Source organism: Diaporthe amygdali, assembly GCF_026229845.1.
Source record: "Diaporthe amygdali strain CAA958 chromosome Unknown NODE_8_length_1307975_cov_65_857355, whole genome shotgun sequence".
In the NCBI taxonomy this organism is placed as follows: Eukaryota; Fungi; Ascomycota; class Sordariomycetes; order Diaporthales; family Diaporthaceae; genus Diaporthe; species Diaporthe amygdali.
The window spans coordinates 794,650-815,227 of NW_026517028.1; the positions used below are offsets into that span (position 1 = coordinate 794,650).

Here is a 20,578-nt window from a genome sequence, read left to right on the forward strand (position 1 = left end):
GTTATGTTCTCGCCCCTGTTACGGTATTTACAGTCCTGTGGTTCTCTCTGTGTGCGGACTGCATGTGTGTCCTGCGTGTCGAAGGATATGCTCAGATAGCCTTCTTTCAGAATACTGAGCCTCTTGAAGCCCTTCCGGGCAACACCATCTTCAAAGCTTGTCTGGAACTTGTAAGTCTCAGGTGCCAATGACTTCCCAAGGGTTCTGCGTGGGTATTGCCTTCCCTTTTGTGACCTTGTGGTGCCCAGTCCCCCCTTCCAGCGCAGGTCAACTTCGTCCCAGCTGTGCCTTCTTCGTCCTTGAAACTTCTTCAGGCAACCAAAGTCGTTGTGAGATTCTTTGAGACCAGCTTTCACAGTCCGATCTTTCATTTTATCTGAATCTAACAGATTAGCAGGAGCGCCTTCATCCGTATCAGCTCCCAACTCCCAGCTCCCAACTCCCAGCTCCCAGTTCCCAGCTTCGACCTTCCAACTTCCAACGTCGACTTTCGACCTTTCACCTCCCACCTCGAACTTGACAACACCGACAGAAGTCGCGTCTTCCCTTCTTTTTCGCGCTGTCTCCCTCTCAAAGCCAAAACAAGTAAGTCTTCAGTCGTTTAGCAACTCACTTTTGTCCTACACCACCAACTTATCGAGCCTTTCCACCTCAACTATCAGCTTGTCCACTCGTTCTCATCACTTCTTTTTCACTTCCCCTCTAATTGCAGTCCATCGGCTGACCTTTGTCACCCTCAGCAGGTTTCGAAACGCTGCATACCCATTCTTGGTATCGTGCATACAATCTCTCAATCTGGTAAGCAGCCTCCTCTTCTCTGTGTCTGCCTGGCCCCCTTTCCTTGCCTTTCCCACCTCACCTGCTTGCCTGCCCTACCTTTTCTTGCCTTCACGACCAGCCCCTCCAAGGTGTTTTTGAGAAAAAGACCTGCTGCCAATCTCATCTTCGCCTCAAGCACTGCCTCCCAGCACTGCCTGACTTCTTGACATTCATCTTGCCTGCCTCCATTCTTCGATTTTGCACCACTTGACCCAGCCCCAAAACCACACCAACCCCAATCGTCAACTTGACGCGTTGAGCTGCAAAGTCAACGCGTATCTCTTCTCTGCATCATTGACCCAGCATTTTCGAAACTGTCAAGTTGGTAAGCACGTCAACACCGTTATCCCCCGAGGCATCACGGCTTTCCCCATTCCCTTCGGAACTTTCTTGCTCCACAGACCAATGTCCTCTTGCTCCATCCCCCTTTTCCACTGCCTTCCAAGCCTTTGAGGCCTTTGCAAAAGTCTGCAATTCCCACACCCGCAGCCTGCGGGCAGCCAGAAGCCTTGTCGTCCACAGGCTGTTGCCAGCAACACTGAGACTTTTCAAGCTTGAGATTGAGAAAGTCATTGCAGATGCCCATCGTTGGTACAAGTGGCCTCGATTTCGCTCCCAAAATCGCACTGGACTTCCGTTCCATCCAAGACTTTGTCTTCCACATTTGTTTTACATCCATCTCACTCTACCCTCTGCACACAGCCTCGGAAGTTACGAACTTGCGGGCACGTGGCCAAGAGTCCGTCTTTACTTTTCTGACCCATCACTCCGCAGAATCTCTGACAGCATTCCAACCCTGCACCAGCAAGATGTCTTGGAACGACGGTGGTGATTTCGGCGGTGGTGCCGGTGGTGCCGACAACAACTTTGGCGGTGGTGGCACGCCTAGCGCCTTCGACGACGGCTACGGTGACAGCTACGGTGGTGCTGAGGGCGGTGGTGGAGGAGGCGGCGGCGACCGCGCCTGCTTTAACTGCGGCGAGGTTGGGTATGTTCGACCTAACCCACCCGCATGTGCTCATGGACATGAATTTTATCACTAACACCAGGGATATAGACACAACAAAGCTGACTGCCCGACCCCTGCCGCACCGGTTGAGTGCCGTTACTGCCACAAGGAGGGCCACTTCGCCAAGGAGTGCCCCGACAAGCCCCCTGCCCGCTGCGGCAACTGCAAGAAGGAGGGCCACTTCATCACTGAGTGCCACGACCCTCTGGTCTGCCCCCGCTGCAATGGATCTCACATGGTCCGCGAGTGCCCTGAGCCTATGAAGTGCTACCACTGCGAGGGTGAGCACATGGCCAAGGAGTGCCCCGTTTTTGTCGCCACTTGCCAGAACTGCGAGGAAGCTGGTGAGTTTGAAGCTGGACCCTATCTTTCTCAAGCCTCCCATCATCGGACTCACTGACATATGCTATAGGCCACACTGCCGTCGAGTGTCAGAACGCTCGCAAGGTTGACCGCGGCCATCTTCCTGAAATGACCGGCGAGGAGGCCTGGAAGCTGCTCGAGCAGGCAATCAATGACAGGGATATGGACGAGGTCAAGGAGAAAATACAGATCTATGCCAAGGCCCAGCCCACAACTACGTTTGTCGAGCTTGAGAAGGCGCTCCGTTCCCAGGGATACGGTCTTTATCTCATTCCCAAGGAGCGTGCGAACCTGTCTATCACCCTGACCAACATGGATCTTCAGGGCAATTTGAACAAGAAGTACACGGTGAACTACCGCTTCTCAGACAAACCCCTCCGCCAATCCGAGCGAGAGGGCTGGCCCGAGAGCCACGATGTCATCATGGAGCGACTTGCCGATGCTGGCGACGTTGTCCCCTGGGTTGGCAAGCCCAAGTGCGGCAACTGCGAGAAGCTCGGACACCTCCGCAAGGACTGCCCCGAGGAGAAGCTGGAGGCTGACAGGGCCGTCGTGAAATGCTACAACTGTGACGAGGAGGGTCACCGGGTCCGCGACTGTAAGTCAAGATTGCAGCAACATGGCCGTAAATCAATTGACTGACGCTCTCAGGCCCTACTCCTCGCGTTGACAAGTTCGCCTGCAAGAACTGCGGCAAAGGTGGCCACAAAGCCGCTGATTGTGAGCCCCCTCCATAAGCCACCGGCTGCCGTTCATTGACTGACAATACTAGGCACTGAGCCCCGTGACGCGTCCAATGTTGAGTGCCGCAAGTGCAACGAGAGTAAGGCATTCGAGGGTCTTGTACCAGACTGTTATGTGCTAACAACCGTCAGTGGGACATTTCTCCAAGGATTGCCCGACCGCCGGTGGCTCTCGTGGTTGTCGCAACTGTGGTGAGGAGGGCCACATGGCCAAGGAGTGTGATAAGCCTCGCGACATGTCAAAGTTTCAGTGCCGCAACTGCGATGAATACGGACACAGCGGCCGTGACTGCCCCAAGCCACGTGACTGTGAGTACTTGGTTCTCGTCTCTGCTTGAGTCCTATGTGCTGACTCTGCCCAAGATTCCCGTGTGCAGTGTCAGAACTGCCAGGAGTACGGCCACACCAAGGTCCGCTGCACTAAGCCTCACGTTGACGAGGACGGCGGTGCTGGCGCCAACGATGTTGGTTTCGATTCTGTCGATGCCTCTGTTGATGCTGGTGGCGGTGGTGACTGGAACAACCCATCCGGTGGTGAGGCGGTCTCTTCCGGTTGGTAAGATGGACGGCTCTTTCGGTGGATTCGACAGGCTCTAGCATCGACTGCGTGTTCACTGACTAGATGATGAGGGTTGGGTTTGCATCTCCTCAGTCTGGAATCTCGGGCATGAATTGATGACTCTTTGATCATTGTGGATTTCTGGCACCTTTCTCTCGACTCTTGTGTCGGAGGTCTAATGGAAAATTTGGCGAGTGAGGCCGAGAGATAGCAAATGATCAAGTACGATCCACGGAGATCGAGTCTTTCGACGATAAGAAAATCCATTTTTCATAATGCTGATGCTCGTCTCCTGCTGCCTAATTCGTACTCTGGCGAGACCCGACTGTGGCATCCTTGCCATGTCCTGGATTCGGCCCGCACGTGAGACAAACACTCAACAAAGGCCGGCTCATCTTCTTTTCAGTGGCTAAGACGTCTCTGAGTCCCTGGCTCCACGTTATGTACTGATCACATTTGGGCTGCTACCGCCTGGAGAGACGTGTGCTCGAGTTCTTTTCCACACTTAATTATTCGAGATTTTTGAACTTCGGAACTGGCATGGAGTGTGTTCGGTCATGAGACAATGCCTTGTCAGACGGCTTGCGGATTTGGCATCTATCATGGTGCTGCTGAGGACCCCAAAGATTGCACGACGGTGATCATTCTGCAGTGATAGCGGATGGTTGGAGGAGCATATCGTCTCTTCCGCGGTGATATCCTATATCTGGGAATAAGCTCTCCTTGTGCCCAAGCACAGCCCTGGAGGACTTTTGGTCAATTTTCCTCCTTCGCCCCATAGTGTTTGGTAGAAGGCTATGAAACAAGTGCACAGCGCACTCTAAGTCCCAGAGCGGGGGGGGGGGGGGTTGGTCCGAAGCTGGAAAGTCTTTGCAAAGCTGTGCATGAAACGCAGTTCGTCCTGGCCATTGATTGTCGCCCTTCAGTGGGCCAGTCACTGAGACTCGGTTCTGGCATAGCAAAGATTCAAGCAGGCGGTAACTATTTCCCGGCCGCCGAAAATGCTCACTTCGTCAGGACGCCGAGAACATGAGGTACCGGATGGTACCATGGCTCGCCAGCGGCCTGCTCGAGGTCGAACTTTGTCCACGGGCCGGCCTCTCTGAGCATCCTGGGCGTATTCCGGCATAGCTGGCAGCCGCCGATTAGACGTGGCCAGAAGATGTTGACGAATGCTATCAAAATTTAGCATACTGATCACACGAATGGGCGAAGACGACCAGTGTAGCTGGGGATGTGCAAGAGGCGAAATGCAAAGACTACACCACCAAAGAGAAAGGAATTCTGAAGCGAATTCTGGATGATTCACAGCATAAGAAACACGACGTACCCTGGTACACCCGCATGAATAAACCGCTCTCTCTCATTCTCTCACTCTCACAGCGAACGTGCTCATACACGTACCACCGTCCACCCGGCTTCAGGTAACCATAAAGCTCCTTGATGTTGAAGTCCGGGTCAGGAATACCGCACAGGCACAGGATCGACACGATGCAGTCGACGCTCTCCTTAGGCACGGATCCCAACTTGGCCAGATCCTCGACGCCGTGGGGCACGATCTGGTACGTATCCTGGAGGCCAGCCGCGGCGACGTTCTTCCGCAGCGCGGCGTGGACATCCGGATTGGGCTCGACGCCGTAGATCCTGGTGATGCCCTTGCCCGAGGTGTGCAGCTTCGAGAACACCGACACCCACATCCCGGTACCGGGCCCGGTCTCGATAACAGTGCCGCTGATGCTCTCTTGCTGTCGTTCCTTCACGACGTTGCCGCCGGCCACGAAGCCCTCGAGCAGAGGGATGACGCGCGCCTCGCCCGTCTCCCGGACGCCCGGGCCGGCTGTCGCCCAGAAGGTGCCGAACCAGGCTGATTGGAGCTTGGACGGAGACAGCAGCGTGGCGAACTGGCCCTGGAGGAGTAGCCGCAGTATCGTGGGTGGGAGCCGCAGGAGAGCCTGGAACATGAAGAGCCATGGGTCGAGGAGGAACCAGAAGATTTCTGTGAGAGGTGCCATGGTGGGATGGCGGGTGATGGCGGCTGGATGCGAGAATACCGCAAATTTACTCCGGGTATTCACTATGAGCTTTGGAGGTCCTATTGAAATTGTAACACCTAGTGTTTTTAAGGAGTGAGAGGTAATGAGGATCTTGAACGATTTATTGTTCTGGAAGGGTGAATATTAGATACGGTGGGGACGTGGGCGGAGGTATTTTGACCAGAGCTAGGGTCTGTGTGGATTGAAAGGGGTTGGAAACATGTACTCAATGTTGACCGGGTCTCAATTACAAGATACACTGCGCAACTCATTCCAAAGTATTATACAATAATAGTATACACGATAGATCAGAGCAGCACTCATCTACGTAGATTCATTTGATACATGTTCAATAGGTCGTTCAGTGGAGCCAGGGTTTCATCTTCCAATGCATTCTCTCATGCTTCTATAGTGTGATACGGGAATCCAATCAAATTGAAGAAGGTTGCAGTGATGGGTTGCACAACATGCGTCCGGATGTGCCGTTTTCATATATTGAAAGTAAAGAGGTATGTATATAAAGACCCAGGCTTCTAAACCCATGTATGACTAACTTTCCAGTGTCTGGAAAGCTTGCTCGACTAAAAGGTAAGAGATAACATAGAGTCCTACAGGGCCGGAGTGCTTCTGTGAAGTTATCTTTTTTTGAATGTCTCGATCAATTTGTTCCACTTGAATTCGCCAGCGGAAGTGCTTGCTTTTCAAATGAATGTAGACATTCGAGATTCCCGCGAGCTGTAGGGAAGCTTTCTGTTTGTCGTTAAATAATTCACTCCCTCATAATTCACACACTTGAATACTCACACCGTGCAGGCAAACAAAATCCAAGTTTGCCCGTCATCTCCAAACCTGCCAACTTGCCCGTGTCAAAAAAAAACCCTCCTTTAGCCTTTTACACTCACGACACTTGCTTCTGTATCTTTGATACCGGTGCTCTCTCTAATCATCATGCCGCTGTCTCGCGCCCAAAAACCAGCTTCTGTCCCTGACGAGGAGACCATTGAACACTTGCTCGGTCGGCGGAACAACTTCGACAGGCGCACCAAATCCATCAAGACGATTAAAGAGCTGAGTGAGAAAGAGAGGAATCAGGTACACCTTGTCACTTTGGGCAAGCGGCAGACACGTATCGAAGGAGATCCATTCGGCATCTATCCGGCCTGGGCTGGAAATGTTGGCCATCCTCGAGATGATCGAATGGTAAGCAAGACACTGTTTCGAATATCTGTGCTTCGGTTCCTGATGGCCTTCATTAACAGTTTGATGTACTTTCTACTATATTCGACCAACTTGACAACCACCAGGTACGGCAGACCGACGAGGTCCGCAAGTTGTCGGCACTATTTGAAGCAGTGAGGAGAGAGTGTTGCGAGGCTCTAGTCCTACATTTCGCCGACAACGCGAAGGTTACGAGTCTGAGTGAAGACGAGAATGAATTGACATTCACCTTTAAGACTGGAGGCTTGTGCGTACGGGTGATGCAGGCTAAAGACCTCGAACAAGATGAGCAAGGCTCGTACCTGGCATCTCTGGAAAAGTCGAAGCGATGCATACAGGCCAGAGAGCACCTGGATGGGCTATTCAACGACGTCTCTTTGAATGTTCTTACGCAACAATATGTCATGGCCCAGGTTTTACTCGAGGATGGCAGACAGTGGCCGTCTGTCTCCAAAGACCAGACTGAGTTTCTGACACGGCTGAGAGCCGATGCAGACGGGAGGTACTGGATCGAAATGTCAGAAGATGAAAGGAAGCGCACAAATGCCGCCTCAGCCACTCCACACAGCAGTCTGGCTCTTCTCATGACCAGACTCCAACAGAACTGGCCGCGATCGTGGAATCTGGGTTACCACGATCCTGACATGTTTCGCCGGTACGCGCGGGATCAAGTCGCAATCGAACAGGTCTGGAAGCTCGTGGAAGAGGACGTCCTCATTGTTCTGGACCGCAGCAAGAAACTGGTCTTCTCCAACTTCGTGGGATTATCGCAGGTTCTGTTCAATCAGGAAGTCGTCGATCTTCTGGCACGTGGGCTAGACATGTGGTCTTTCTATACACCTCTTCCGGCACCGGAGTCAAAGAGACATTCGGTTGACCACTATATTCGCAAAATCCATCCTGAGTTGGACATGGAGAAAGCCGCTGTCACAGGCCTTCCCAATGCTAAGAAGGCAGTCGTGCACTATGGTACCTACGCGATGGCTGGCCACACGGATGGGCGGCGAATCTGCTTAACCCAGGATTCCAAGTTTTCCCGATCCTCAGACCAGGAGAATAATGAGGCATTGTTCCCGCAGCTCTATTCTTCCCTCTTTGGGAAAGCTGCCAACATCATCCGTTTTATGATGGAAAAGCTAGACCCGGAGCATTACCAAGAATGTCGTGACATCTTCCGAAAGCTCCCCAAATCCGTGAAGGTTTCGACGGGCGACCGGGACTTCCTGAGTCTCTTTGCTGTTGGGTTCAACCCATACACACAGAGACATCGAGACACGAATGACATGAGGGGTGGACTCGCTAGCTTGTTAACATTGGGCGATTACAAAGGTATGTCTCATCTATTTCATTTTGCTCTATCCCAAGACACGGCCGGTATTGCTTGAGAAGGTCACTAATATTAAAACTTGGTTCGCCATAGGCGGGGACCTCTGCCTCCCTCAACTCGGTCTGAAAGTCAGGTACACACCTGGGACATGTGCACTCATGCGTGGGGACAGCCTCGAGCACCTCACCAGCGATTTTACTGGATTCCGTGCCTTCATAGTCGGCGCGAACCACGAGACCACCAGACTTCACGTCCGCCTTCGTGAGCAGGGTGCAGCTGGCCTCCATCCTCCGCTGTCGACGGAGCGGCCTCGCGCAGGTGGCGGTAACGACGCTTCCGAGGATTCTGATTCTGAATCCGAAGGAGGTTCAGAAATTTTCACTACTACATGTGTCAACGATATGAATGACGAGGACGACGAGGATGTGACCTACACCAACAAGGAGCTGCACGGTGCTGGTGCGCTGGACAGCGAGTCATCATCGGGAGGCTGATTTGTCTAGGAGGGAATATGATTACTCTACAACTCTTGAGAAGAGATTGTGAGATTCGAGGCGACTAGTGTACCTATCTCTCACAGCATCCATCTTTGGAAGTGGCAGTCACACCCTTTGCGAGTCCGGGGAGCCTTACTCCGGCTTGCAGAAACCCTTCCTTGTGACCTGTAGCAGCGCAGTCCAGCCACTGAGCCAGTCACTCGGTACAATTCGCCTTACTTCGCACCGGGAGCAAGTCTGAGCTGCATGCAATGCCGTCAGAGGCAGTGAAGGTGTCAGAATCCATTACTGGCAGCTTCCCCGTTGAGTTGTGGTTAGTCGTAGGCAATCCCGCACTTTGACGCATCAACTGAGAGTATCACTTGGTGTGATGTCGAGACAGTGATCAAGATGACCAATAGATCCAGCTTGAAATCAACGTTCCCTTAATTATTTGAAGATCTTTGTGACAGGTTCAGAGATGGTATTCCGTGGAATTCGACCTGATTAATCCACGCTGGTTCCTGGCCCCGGACCCTTGACCCTGCATGGTGCTTGGCGTCGCACTGACTCGCAGTCTGAGTCGCGAGCGGTGCGGGCCGAAAGACCCCAACTCCATTGCAAGGATGGTTGGTTTTACGCCGTCGTCCCTCACAACATGCGCCTGTCGTGGTGGGGTCATGACGCTTCTTCTTCGCACCTCCTCCATTTCGAGGAGGCTTGATTTCGTCCCGGTCTCTTATAGACCATGCGTATCAGCTATCGGACTTTTTGACGGCCCTGCTCGTAGCGAGACAACGATCACTCGCCCATCATGGGCCCATCAGATACGGTCCTCGTCCAGCGACGGCAAAAGCAAAGGCGGGGACCCTGATCCGTACAAGGTCCTTCGCGTGCGTAGAGATGCGTCCCCTGAGGAAATCAAGACCGCTTGGCACGCCATGGTCAAGAAAGTTCACCCTGATACATCGAAGAAGGACGTTGAAGTATATCACAAGGTGGGTCAACTAGAACTGCACCAGCCTCCTCCCGCGGCAGGGAGGACCAGTCCCATTGACGAGCAGCCTTCCGTCACAGTATCGAATCGCTTGGGAGACAATCGGTAATCCTGTATCAAGAGAAAAGCATGATAATGAGGTACGCGAGCGCGAATGGGCTGCACGAAGAGCACAGGATGCAGCTGCTTCAATGACAAGGTCCGCCGAGCCGCAAGATCAGCCAAAAAAGAATAACACGGGTAGATTCATCAATCCGGAGGCCCAGGACTGGATGAAAAAGTACCAGAAATTGAAGGAGGAGACAGACGCCCAAAAGGAGAAAGACCGGGCGGCCCAAAAAGAGAAAGACCGGGTCGCCCAGAGAGAAAAGGAGATGGCCGCCCAGAAAAAGAAGGAGAAGGCCGTCCGGATGGCAAAGGAGCAGAGTGATCGTGAGGCAGCTCTCAGGGACGAGGCAAAGGCCAAATCCGCTCAAAATAAAGCTGCAAACGGCAACGCTGCGGCCCTTGAAAGTGACAGGTCCAAGGATCAGTCCAAGGAGCCCAAGAGAGAAGCTAAAAAGGAGTTCAACAAGGAATCGAAGAAGGAGTCCAGGTCGGGAGAGAAGACCAACCAGGAGCAGTGTGACGGGGACAGTAATGGTGCTGGCGGAGTGACATTTGCTCGGAATCCGCCATCCAAAGTCAACTCAGAGTCTTTAAGGGCTGTCTTCTTCCGCCTCCAACCAGGAACTTCAATCTCGGATGTGGTGAAGTCCCTCGCCTCGTCTGCAGTCGGAGCCGTGTCCGAGATCCACATAACCCCGTCGGGTTCGGCCAAGCTTGAGTTCTTCACTGCCGACGCTGCTCGAAAGTTTCACAGCCTGATCAACAGATCAGAATTCGCGGTCAACGGCAAAGAGATCAAGGAAGCCACCATGCAAGCTTCTGTAATGCGCCTCCCACAAGGCCCAACGGCATCCCGGGTCCTGATGCTCACCGACCCGCGTCGAACGATGCCCGACTCCGACTTAGTTGATTTGATACCCATTCTCCGCAAGAGAGGCCTCGACTGTTCATGGGTTTACCCTAATCGCCTATCATGGAGGCGCATTGAGGTTCACTTCGATTCATGGAGGAAGGCTGAAGCAGCCAGTCGGATTCTCAAGTCTTGTTACCCTGACATCCAAATCAGATACGCCCTTGATCCGGCATCGGGCAGTTCTGAACCTCCTCTATCCCTACCAGATTTCCTCTTCATAGGTGAAGGGCTGCCAGACACAAAAGCCTGGAATTGTGTACGTCTGGTTATTGAATTTCTCGTTGCATATGTATTATATTATGGTGTCATTAGACACCTTTTATTTTACTGGACATAGATATTATCTAGAATCAGCCTGCATGGTTTTCTTCTCCCTCCCTTCTCTTTCTTAATGATAAATGGTACTGATGAAGTGGAATTCAAAACTCCGTAGACAAATGCAAATAAATCAACCCCAATGGTTTTCTGCAGGGTAGAAATTCGTCTTGATCCCGGTGATATATGAGTTGCCAGGCTGCCAAATGAAACGTTTATTCTGGATCCCCATATGGCTTTTTGGCTCACATGCGCTTAGAATGTACTCGTGTGACTGCGGGTCGTGAATGAAGTCGGTCGATTCTTTCGACAACAAAACCCCATCGCCGGCAGCTTCGAGTGATATAGATGCAGGCCGGTATATAATGCTACTGTTATCCAAGCTAGTGGCCTCTTCCTCCATAAGTAAGAGCCAACCACGGACTAGGCTAACAACAAGTGATGACCTAGCTACGTGATCTCACTCGCAGTGCCTGGTAGAATTTGAATAGCTAGATTACATAGTGTGAGCTCTTACATTTTTGCAAGTGCTGAACTGGTCAACTCATCAGTAGTGAGACGGGACTGAGTGACTATATGCGAGAACGAGGCCATGAGGAAGTTTTGTAGACCGTGTCTTGGCTTATTTCATCATTGCGTCAGAAACTAGAAAGTAGAAGCAAAGTAAGGTTGTAATCCAGGGGAAGTATACTTGTGGAGAGGGTTGAATAGTGATAGAGAACTACGGCAATTTTTGGGGCTGGTCACTTTAGCCACCGGCCAAGTGCGTGTGAGCCCCTGATGGACTCCAACCACCAAGCTCCTTGTCTTCCTCTCTGACATTCCCAATGGGAACTATACAATTGATGTACCAGTATGCTTGCTCGAAAGGGCTATCTACTTCCTCGCCTTGGGCATCTTCTTGTCTTCTATGGCATCGATTTCGTGCTTCTTGTAGAAATGCGGCGCCAGTTCCCTCAACCAGCCCACCTCGATCGGGAGGCAACTCCTCATATACTCCTTGCTAGTCTGAACCAAATCGTGGTAAATAACCGTCTTTGGCGGCGGGTGCAGCTCTTTGAGCACACTGCTCGGGTGGACCCAGACAGTCGAGTTGTTTTTCATCGTCCTATATCCATCGCCCCTCCTGTCCATACGCGTTGCGTTACTGAAGAAGCCCGCCGTGAGCGCCCGCTGAATCGCGCGGATATTGTTGGCGCCGCAGCTGGACAGCTGCACCTCGACACGATCACACAGCTTAGCCAGTTGGTCGCGGACATCTCGTGCACGGGTCAAGCTTCGTTGTTGCAAAAAGTTCTCCCGCGACCAGATAGGACTGAAATCACTCTCGACCCACTGGTTCCAGATGTTGAGCAACGTCAGATGGTCCCCACCCTCCTTGACTGTGAATCGTCTGCGTGCAGAGTCTGCATGTATCTTCTTGTCTTTGGGCCGGAAAAAGAGCGCCGACGCCTCGTCGAGCATGGCAACGATGCTTAGGATCTCCTCAACTGCTCCCTCCTTGTCAGCTGCTATGACAGCTTTGGCGACTTCAGGTGCAGTTGGAAACTCGGCCATCTGCCGGCCAAGACGAGTCATTTCGCCCTTGTGGTTGAGGGCTTGTAGGGCGTAGAGATTGTCGAGAGCAGAGATGAGGGCTTCCGTGGGCGGTGGGTCGATGAAGTCGAAGTCGAGGAGCTTTTCGATGCCGAGGGATTTGAGTTGCAAAACGACGCTGTTCAGATTGGTCCGCTGGATTTCAGGCGTGGGAGACTCGTCCATTTCGTTCATATATGAGAATTTGGTGTACAGCCGGAAACATTTACCTGGTCCCACACGTCCAGCACGCCCACTCCTCTGGTTGGCGGCTGCTCTGGAGCAGGGTACGACGTTTAGAGACGACATACGAGTCGCAGGGTTGTAGTAGTTCTGTTTCTCGTATCCAGTATCTATAACATACACGATGTTGTCGATTGTCAGGGACGTTTCCGCAATATTCGTAGCCAGGACGAGCTTGCGCGCATTGTCAGGGGTCGGCTCAAAGATCTTGGCCTGGAGATCGCTGGGAAGGTTGGCATAGATAGGACATATGATCAGCTCCTTGATGCGGCTCCCCAGCTTCTTTGCGATGTCGCCGATCTGCTGCTCAGCAGCATCAATCTCATCTTGACCGGTTAGAAACACCAAGATGTCGCCCTTCCCTTGGGTCGTATGGATTTGAAACACGGTCGAGATCATTGCTGCAACGTAGTTGCTTTCGGGCTGGGGAGTGTAGTAGATGTCGACGGGGTACCTTCGTCCAGGTATGTTGAAAATCGGCGCATCGTCGAAATAGCTGGCAAACTTGGCTGCGTTCATAGTAGCCGACGAGATGAGCAACTTCAAGTCCGGTCGTTCTCGTGCCAAGTCCTTAAGCAAGGCCAGTAGGATGTCCGTGTTGACACTTCGCTCGTGAGCCTCGTCAATCATGATCGCAGAGAAGTCGTTGAGCATGGGATCCGTCATGAAGTGCCGAAGTAACATACCATCCGTCATGTATTCAAGAATTGTCTTGTCAGAGACGTTGTTCTCGAATCGGATGGAGTAGCCTACTTCGTTTCCTAGCTTGACTGCCATCTCCTCGGCCACACGAGCAGCGACGCTCATTGCAGCGACTCTTCGCGGCTGTGTGCAGCCAACCTTGGCACCGTCTTTCACGAACCCTCCCTCGAGAAGATACTGAGGTAGTTGAGTCGTCTTTCCACTACCTGTTTCTCCCACCACGACAAGGATCTGATATTCTTCCAATGCGGCCAGAAATTGGTCACGGTATGAGTATATGGGAAGAGTCTTCCTCGTCTCTTGTATGGAGAGCTGCTTCTTCTCGGCGGCATCGATCTGGGCGGCGAGATATGCCTGTTCTTGGGTCAAGCCTGGGTTGACACCATCCAACTTGGCGGCCTGGATCCATTGCACGTATTGTTCCTCGTCAAAGAGATGCTCATAGGAGCCGTCGTCCTCCAGTTCCGGCCTGAGGATCTGGGCCTTGGCCTTTTGAGCCTGTTCTCTCTCCCATTCCTCATGTTCTGTGACGAACTTTTCTTGCCCGTATTCGTCTCTTTCAACGTACCTCTTGTACAATGCCTCCTCTTTCTTCTTCCTGTCAATCTTGCCTTTCTGTGTGATATAGTCCTCGGGCATGTAATAGCCCTCCCTGTGATCATCGATACGTAACCTTTCCTCGGCAAGACGGAGCAGCTCCCGATTCCTGCGGAACTCCTGCCTTTCTCTTTCCGTCAGACGTGGATTCGACCGCTCCTCCTCAAGCTCGTCGGCCACCTGTTTTCTCAGGAGCGCGATCTTCTCAGTCTCTCGCTTTGCGACGTAGCTCTGCCGTGAGCGAATACGGAGGTCTTCGACATCCCTCAGCTCGTCCATCCTGCTCCTTGAAGCTTCAGCCTTCTTGCGCGAATCTCCCCTGTCCTTCTCACGAAGCCGCCTGTCGAGAGCATCACGCTCCTCCCTGTCGCGCTCCACAGAATCGCGGTTGCGGCGGTCGTCATCCTTCTGGTCGTCATCATCGCCGTGACTAATCTTGACGCGTTTGGATGCAGACTCTTTAAAGTCATTAGGTTCAACCTCTTCCTCTTCTTCGACTGGCGACTCGTCAGCCCATCTGTCCTCATCGCGGTGGCGGCGGTGGTGACGGGACGACCTCTTGCTCTTCTTTTCTTTCTTTTCCCGGGGCGCTTCGGCCGGGTCGTCCATGGGAAGGAAGGCGTATCTTTTGGAAGCCATGGTGCCTAAAGTGAATCGTGGGCGCCTGTCGCTGGGCAAGGTGGGCTGCGACGTTCGGTGCTTCAATGGGAAGGTCTGTGTCCTCCGGCCGACGAGGTACGTCCCAATCAAAACAAAATGGGTGCGATCCAAGGCGCCTTCGTAGACAGGCCGATGTGATGGTCTGGCCGATCCGGTCGTCGGCAGTCGAATGGTGATCGAGAAAGCATCACGACGCAGTGCAGGCTGCCGGGCAAATTATTGTGGGGCGGCCGACAAGGCTCATTCGGCCGGCACGTAGCATAGCTTCGCCTAGCTTTCGGCAAGGTACCAGCCAGTATTGAGAACAACAGCCACTCGGGCAGACACAGAAACAAGGTGAGTTGGAACTTGATTCTGCCAGGCCTGACAGCCGATATCATCATCTTGGGGTCCAGCAGTAAAGTTTGGGACTGAAGTTGTCTGTATCGAAGTACTGCCTGGGTCAACTTTTGGCAGTATAGCAGAGCTCTTTATCTGTTAAGGGGCTACCATATGTGTCGGCACAGAAGGTGCAAGGTCGAGGTCGCTGCTATCAGCGGAACTCTTATCTGTACCCCTGCCTGCCAGACTTACACCCATCTTTTTAACACGCTGGTGTTTTCCGACGTGTGGAAGCGCGGCCGTCTGCCGAATAAGAACACCTTCTATCCATCTATTTCCATTTTCTCCCTCGACTCGACTCGCCTCGACCTGACCCACCCATTGTCACTCCTTCGAACTCCAGCTCTCTATCATTAGTCTTTCCTCATACGCTGTCTCAACTTTATAGAGAAGACTGCTGTTATTTGGCTGGAGAGACAATAGAGCCGAGATGTTCATCAGAGGGGCAGCTTTGCTGCTCCTTTTTGCGCTCCTGCAGCTTGTTCTTTGCGCAGAGGACTTTTACAACGTACAACGCCTTGTCCCTGCTCGTCATCCACTGTCACTAACATTGAAAAGCTTCTTGGTATAAGCAGGCAAGCCTCCGACAAAGAAATCAAGTCGGCATACCGGAGGCTATCTAAGAAATACCACCCTGACAAGAACCCGTATGTTCAGCCAGGACATAGTCTCACCCATCGTCCAGGCCCAAGATGCTGACAACCTAACTCATACAGAGGCGACGATACTGCCAAGGATAAGTTCGTCGAAGTCTCCGAAGCCTACGAAGCCCTCATCGACCCACAGTCCCGGAAAATCTACGACCAGTACGGCCACGAGGGCCTCAAGCAACGACAGCAAGGCGGCGGCGGCGGCCACCACGACCCTTTTGATCTTTTCAGTAGGTTCTTCGGCGGAGGTGGTCACTTTGGCGGTCAGGGTGTGCGACGTGGCCCCAACGTCGAGGTCAAGATCGGTATCTCCCTGCGTGACTTCTACAATGGCCGGACGACCGAATTCCAGTGGGAGAAGCAGCACATTTGCGAGGAGTGCAGCGGCACGGGCTCAGCCGATGGCGTCGTTGATACGTGTGGACATTGCGGTGGCCACGGTGTGCGGATCACGAAGCACCAGCTTGCACCGGGCATGTTCCAGCAGGTCCAATCACAATGCGATCAGTGCGGCGGCAGGGGCAAGGTCATCAAGCACAAGTGTCCCGTGTGTCACGGCGCCCGTGTTGTGCGGAACCCCACGACGGTGCAGCTCAATGTCGCTCGTGGCGCGGCGAGAGACTCGCGACTGGTCTACGAGAACGAGGCGGACGCGAGTCCCGACTATGAGGCTGGCGACTTGATCGTCATGTTGACCGAGAAGGAGCCCGACCTGGAACATGAGAACCCCGACCGAGTTGATGGAGTATTCTTCAGGAGGAAGGACGACGATCTTTTCTGGAAGGAGGTCATCAGCCTACGGGAGGCGTGGATGGGCGACTGGGAGAGGAACATCACGCACCTTGACGGCCACGTCGTCAAGATTGGCCGCAAGAGAGGAGAGATCATCCAGCCCGGCCACGTAGAGAGGGTGCAGGGCGAAGGCATGCCAAAGTGGCACGAGGACGGCGACAGCGTCTACCACCAAACCGAGTTCGGCAACCTGTACGTCGAGTACGTGGTGGTCTTGCCCGACCAAATGGAGAGCGGGATGGAGAAGGAGTTCTGGTCGATCTGGGAGAAGTGGAGGAAGAAGCTCGGCGTGGATTTGCATGCTGACAGTGGAAGGCCAGACAAGGTCGTGGTACAAGAAGACGCGCATCCACATGAGGAGTTATAAACGGTAGATGGGATGTTTTGATGTCTAGATAGCGCTATCATAATTCAGTAGACCATTCGATCACAACGTGGCATGTCTGCCTGTAATGTTCACCAACCAGTGATGGTGTGTGAAGAAATGACATCCAACCAGCCGAATGATTCGGCCATGCGTTTCAACTAAACCAACAGATCACAATGGTAGGAGAGGAATGCTTATCTCCCACCTTTCTAGTCCTCAAGCCACGCCAAGGTGAGTGCTTCCACATAGACCATCTACGGGATACGGTGGCTCTGTGACTAGTACACAGGGCAAGATCCCTACTATATGAAACAACTCGAGAATTAAGTCTGAATTTCTTCATTCCAAGACAATCTGGCCCTTGCAAAGCAGATCTAATTAGTCCTGGTTTTAAGTGGCCGACTCCACCATCCTATCCGGAAGGCAAGGGGCCACCTAGTAGACTAGATTCAATGCAGACCTCAACACTCTCATGCTATCACTGTGATAATTCTCACCAGTCTCACGCTGGATATCGTTACTAGGACTCTGACCACGTTCTATATTGTCCTCGCCATCATGACTTGGCGTGGCAGCATCGGCATCGGAGGGCGAGGGACTACCAGAGATCACTTCCGCTCCGGGAGCTCATCGATCACGACATGCAGAAGATCGCGGAGTTCAGCGTTATCGTCCCGGAGGACCTCGATTTAGCCACAGCTTGATCAAGTCATGATGCTCGACTCTTCAGTATTGTCTATTGTACATGATATCTACTCCTGTTTCACTGCTCAGTAATCGCGTTGCTCGCCACTCTCGACATCCTCGCCACCCTCGGCAATCACATCAGTCAAATCCAAACCCTCAAGCATTCCCTCCAAGGGCATGGTGGAACTCTGGCTGTAATCAGTGCCACGAATACTCAGGGTGGTCTCGAGTTGGATGCTGTTGAGCAGACGCATCGCACTTCCTCTCGCCTTCGCTACCTCTTCTTCGAGTCTGGAATTACTTTCAAGAAGTCTGTCAATTTCGTTGTTCTTGGCTTCCATGGCTTCTTCGTGTTCCTCCTCCTCGGTCATATTTCGCTGCCGCGACTCGTTCAGCATGTTGCCATACAGAGTGACTGTCTCGGACAGATGGGTGACATCTGACGTTTTCTTGGTGACCTTGGTTTTCAGTCTCGCGATTTCGGCCAAAAGCTCCTCTCTTGTACACTCCCCATACAGAGCACCAGAGTTTTCAAGGTCATTTGCCTGGTTCTTCGCGGCTCTGCCGAAGGGACTATCCTTCTCCTGTAGCTGCTCTTTATTAGCAGTGCTAAACTCGGTCTGCTGGTCAGATTGCCTCCCCAGTGTACTCACCTTCCTTCGTTTGGCCGGGTCTGGGTTCTCAGGCGAGAATGATGCTGAATGTTTGGCCGTGCCTCCCCCATTGGGTTTTGTCGAGCCACTCGGCGACTGCGCGAGTTCCTTTGCAGCCTCGGCAACGTCGTAGGATTTCATGGCAAAGTTTGCCGTGGCGTAGGCCTCGCACAACTCGAATTTGAACCCATCACCCATTCCAAGGTGCTCCAGTTCTGCCACTACTTTCTTGCCCCAGGACGATAAAGGTTTCTTTGAACCACGCTTTGAACCTTCGCCTTGTTCTGTCCACATGGATGGCACGTTTCCACCAAGCATGCACCACGTCGCAATGATGAATGGCATTGTGGCATCCGTCACTTCCTGAACCTGGGTGAGATACTTTCGAACGCTTTTGCATTTCTCATTCGTTGAAGGCTGTGCTTTGAATCCGTAGGTTTTCTTAATGGCCTTGGCGATCTCGTCATTGGGGTCTATTAAGATGGCTCTCAGCAATGCCATGCCTTGCATTTTGGCCTCTTCAGTCGAGCTCGGGTTTTCGATGTACTTCTTGCGCGTGACATTGGTGCTTTCGTCAGGTTGGCCATTGATATCTGATGCGCTGAGGTCATCGCTCTCGTCGGCTTCAACCTCGACATCTAGTATGCTGGGATCGGCGCTATCGCCCTCGAGAAACATCGCCTCGTTGTCAAAGTCGGGTGCCATAGGCACGTCGTCACCATAATTGAGGGACATTTTGGGTTCGCAGTCGACAGTGGCTAGGCAGTCAGAGATTGGCATCGGTCACTTCCTGCCATTTCTGGGATTGACTGAAGGACTTCTTTTGTTTCTCTCGTACAGTGCAGACACTCGGTAAAAATTGAATGGCTAAGTTGAAAGGCTGTTTGTGGCGATGTACCAAGTCAACAGGGTTGGCGTGGCTGTTCGGTCGTCGCTGGCTCAAACCCCTCGTCGACTGGGAAACGTTTGTGGGAAAGTTTCGTTTGGACTCAAAAGACTGCGAGATTTTGTAGTCTGCATCAATTTTGGCGGCACCCTTGTGACTTCCGATCTGTCACTTTCAAACTCTTAAATCAGCTTTTAATAAGCCAGTTAAGTGCAAACGAAATTCTTGTAAAAGGTAAAAAGAAAACTAAACAATAAATCTTTTAAAACATCAAGTAATCACTGTTTATCACCAACCTGATAGTTTTCAGGTTATATATATATCTAGAGGGACAATATCTACCTAAACTGTATAATAATAAGAGTTATAAAGTGTAAATAATAATATAGAACACAAAAAAAGTTCAGAGTTTGCTTTACAAAGAGCTGAGAAGTGTCTTACAAAGCTACAGATTCAAGGACATTCAAGGATGTTTAAGAATTCGTTTTAGATCTTGAATGTATTGATGCTTGGCAAGATTAGACCACAACATTCTCTTACCCAGAAGTTTTGGGTATTCTTCAAGGTCTACCATGACCTCAGCAGAGTTGTGAGCTCACTCCACAAATCAACACAGACGCAGTGCCCTAGACAGGCGCCGCCATTTTCTTTTCTCATTGAAATTAAGGATCCGAAGTCAAAGCAAAGAAAGCAAAATTGAATTTTGGGTGGCATTGATTCATTAACTCGTAAAAGTCCTGAGCTTGCATTCCACCCCGCCGGTTCCAACTACGCACCGAATTTGCACATTTTGGGATCATCCTCTTGCTGTCGTATTCGCTGAGGGGCCAGAAGGTTTTATTACATTTTCTTTTCTCCATATGTAATCGATCGGGTTGCGTCGCTGACGACAGGTTCTGGCTGCTCGGTACTGTGCATAATACTCAGTGCCCATCGTAATGAGGTGATGAACCGTTCTTGCGGAGCGCCGATAACCTTGACACAGTGTGCGTCCTGGCTGAGGTCTCAGCGCCTCAATGTCTTGTCATCGGCCACCGATAGCAGGTATTTGCCACCAGGGCGGAAAACGAGCGCGTGTACCAATTATCATGGCCGATCTTCGTCTTGTGGCAGATTCCATGCACACCCCGTAGACGTATTGTTTTGTCTCGCGAATCCAGCCGCGCTGTCAGTCTGAGGAGGCCTCGTCCGGCCAGTCATTGGTGCAAGATACTGCTATGCAGCCGGAGGGGCGAAAGTACACATTCGATGTTGTGTTCATGCCCTGACATGGCTGCTCTGCTTTCTGTACTGTTGCCATCGGATACGTCCCACAAACATGCCCCATAGCGTCACCATCAGAGAGCAGATAGTGGCCGTGGGAAGATGGGAATACATCTCGAACCCAGCTGCTGTGCCCGTGTAGCGTCCTTACACGAATCCCTCTTGTGATGTCCCATATCTTCAAAGTCTTGTCCCTGCTGGCATTGACTAGCGAATTCACCGACACATATATAAACTGTACA

At 52.1% G+C, this 20,578-nt stretch overlaps 7 protein-coding genes across 7 annotated transcripts; 4 read left to right on the forward strand and 3 right to left on the reverse strand.

Annotated features, from left to right (window-relative positions):
• Positions 1 to 1,628: 1,628 nt before the first annotated feature.
• On the forward strand, positions 1,629 to 3,494 carry J7T55_013486 (cellular nucleic acid-binding protein; the record flags this gene model as incomplete). The annotated part of the gene is made up of 7 exons (XM_053141287.1): positions 1,629 to 1,807; positions 1,877 to 2,172; positions 2,241 to 2,789; positions 2,843 to 2,911; positions 2,964 to 3,014; positions 3,067 to 3,243; positions 3,298 to 3,494. The coding sequence occupies 7 exons, from the start codon at positions 1,629 to 1,631 to the stop codon at positions 3,492 to 3,494; spliced, it is 1,518 nt and encodes a 505-aa protein (XP_052995827.1).
• Positions 3,495 to 4,498: 1,004 nt separating this feature from the next.
• On the reverse strand, positions 4,499 to 5,505 carry J7T55_013487 (uncharacterized protein; the record flags this gene model as incomplete). Its single annotated transcript, XM_053141288.1, has 2 exons — positions 4,499 to 4,668; positions 4,875 to 5,505. 2 exons carry the CDS (start codon positions 5,503 to 5,505, stop codon positions 4,499 to 4,501), a joined length of 801 nt encoding a protein of 266 aa, XP_052995828.1.
• Positions 5,506 to 6,474: 969 nt separating this feature from the next.
• J7T55_013488 (uncharacterized protein) lies at positions 6,475 to 8,565 on the forward strand (the record flags this gene model as incomplete). The annotated part of the gene is made up of 3 exons (XM_053141289.1): positions 6,475 to 6,726; positions 6,786 to 8,073; positions 8,165 to 8,565. The coding sequence occupies 3 exons, from the start codon at positions 6,475 to 6,477 to the stop codon at positions 8,563 to 8,565; spliced, it is 1,941 nt and encodes a 646-aa protein (XP_052995829.1).
• Positions 8,566 to 9,173: 608 nt separating this feature from the next.
• Positions 9,174 to 11,154, forward strand: J7T55_013489 (mitochondrial DnaJ chaperone; the record flags this gene model as incomplete). The annotated part of the gene is made up of 3 exons (XM_053141290.1): positions 9,174 to 9,545; positions 9,625 to 10,821; positions 11,140 to 11,154. The coding sequence occupies 3 exons, from the start codon at positions 9,174 to 9,176 to the stop codon at positions 11,152 to 11,154; spliced, it is 1,584 nt and encodes a 527-aa protein (XP_052995830.1).
• A 602-nt stretch (positions 11,155 to 11,756) lies between these two features.
• On the reverse strand, positions 11,757 to 14,636 carry J7T55_013490 (tp-dependent rna helicase dhx8; the record flags this gene model as incomplete). Its single annotated transcript, XM_053141291.1, has 1 exon — positions 11,757 to 14,636. The coding sequence occupies one exon, from the start codon at positions 14,634 to 14,636 to the stop codon at positions 11,757 to 11,759; it is 2,880 nt and encodes a 959-aa protein (XP_052995831.1).
• Positions 14,637 to 15,149: 513 nt separating this feature from the next.
• On the forward strand, positions 15,150 to 16,847 carry J7T55_013491 (chaperone protein dnaJ 2; the record flags this gene model as incomplete). The annotated part of the gene is made up of 3 exons (XM_053141292.1): positions 15,150 to 15,361; positions 15,614 to 15,685; positions 15,755 to 16,847. The coding sequence occupies 3 exons, from the start codon at positions 15,150 to 15,152 to the stop codon at positions 16,845 to 16,847; spliced, it is 1,377 nt and encodes a 458-aa protein (XP_052995832.1).
• A 770-nt stretch (positions 16,848 to 17,617) lies between these two features.
• On the reverse strand, positions 17,618 to 18,922 carry J7T55_013492 (uncharacterized protein; the record flags this gene model as incomplete). The annotated part of the gene is made up of 1 exon (XM_053141293.1): positions 17,618 to 18,922. The coding sequence occupies one exon, from the start codon at positions 18,920 to 18,922 to the stop codon at positions 17,618 to 17,620; it is 1,305 nt and encodes a 434-aa protein (XP_052995833.1).
• Between the last annotated feature and the right edge of the window lie 1,656 nt (positions 18,923 to 20,578).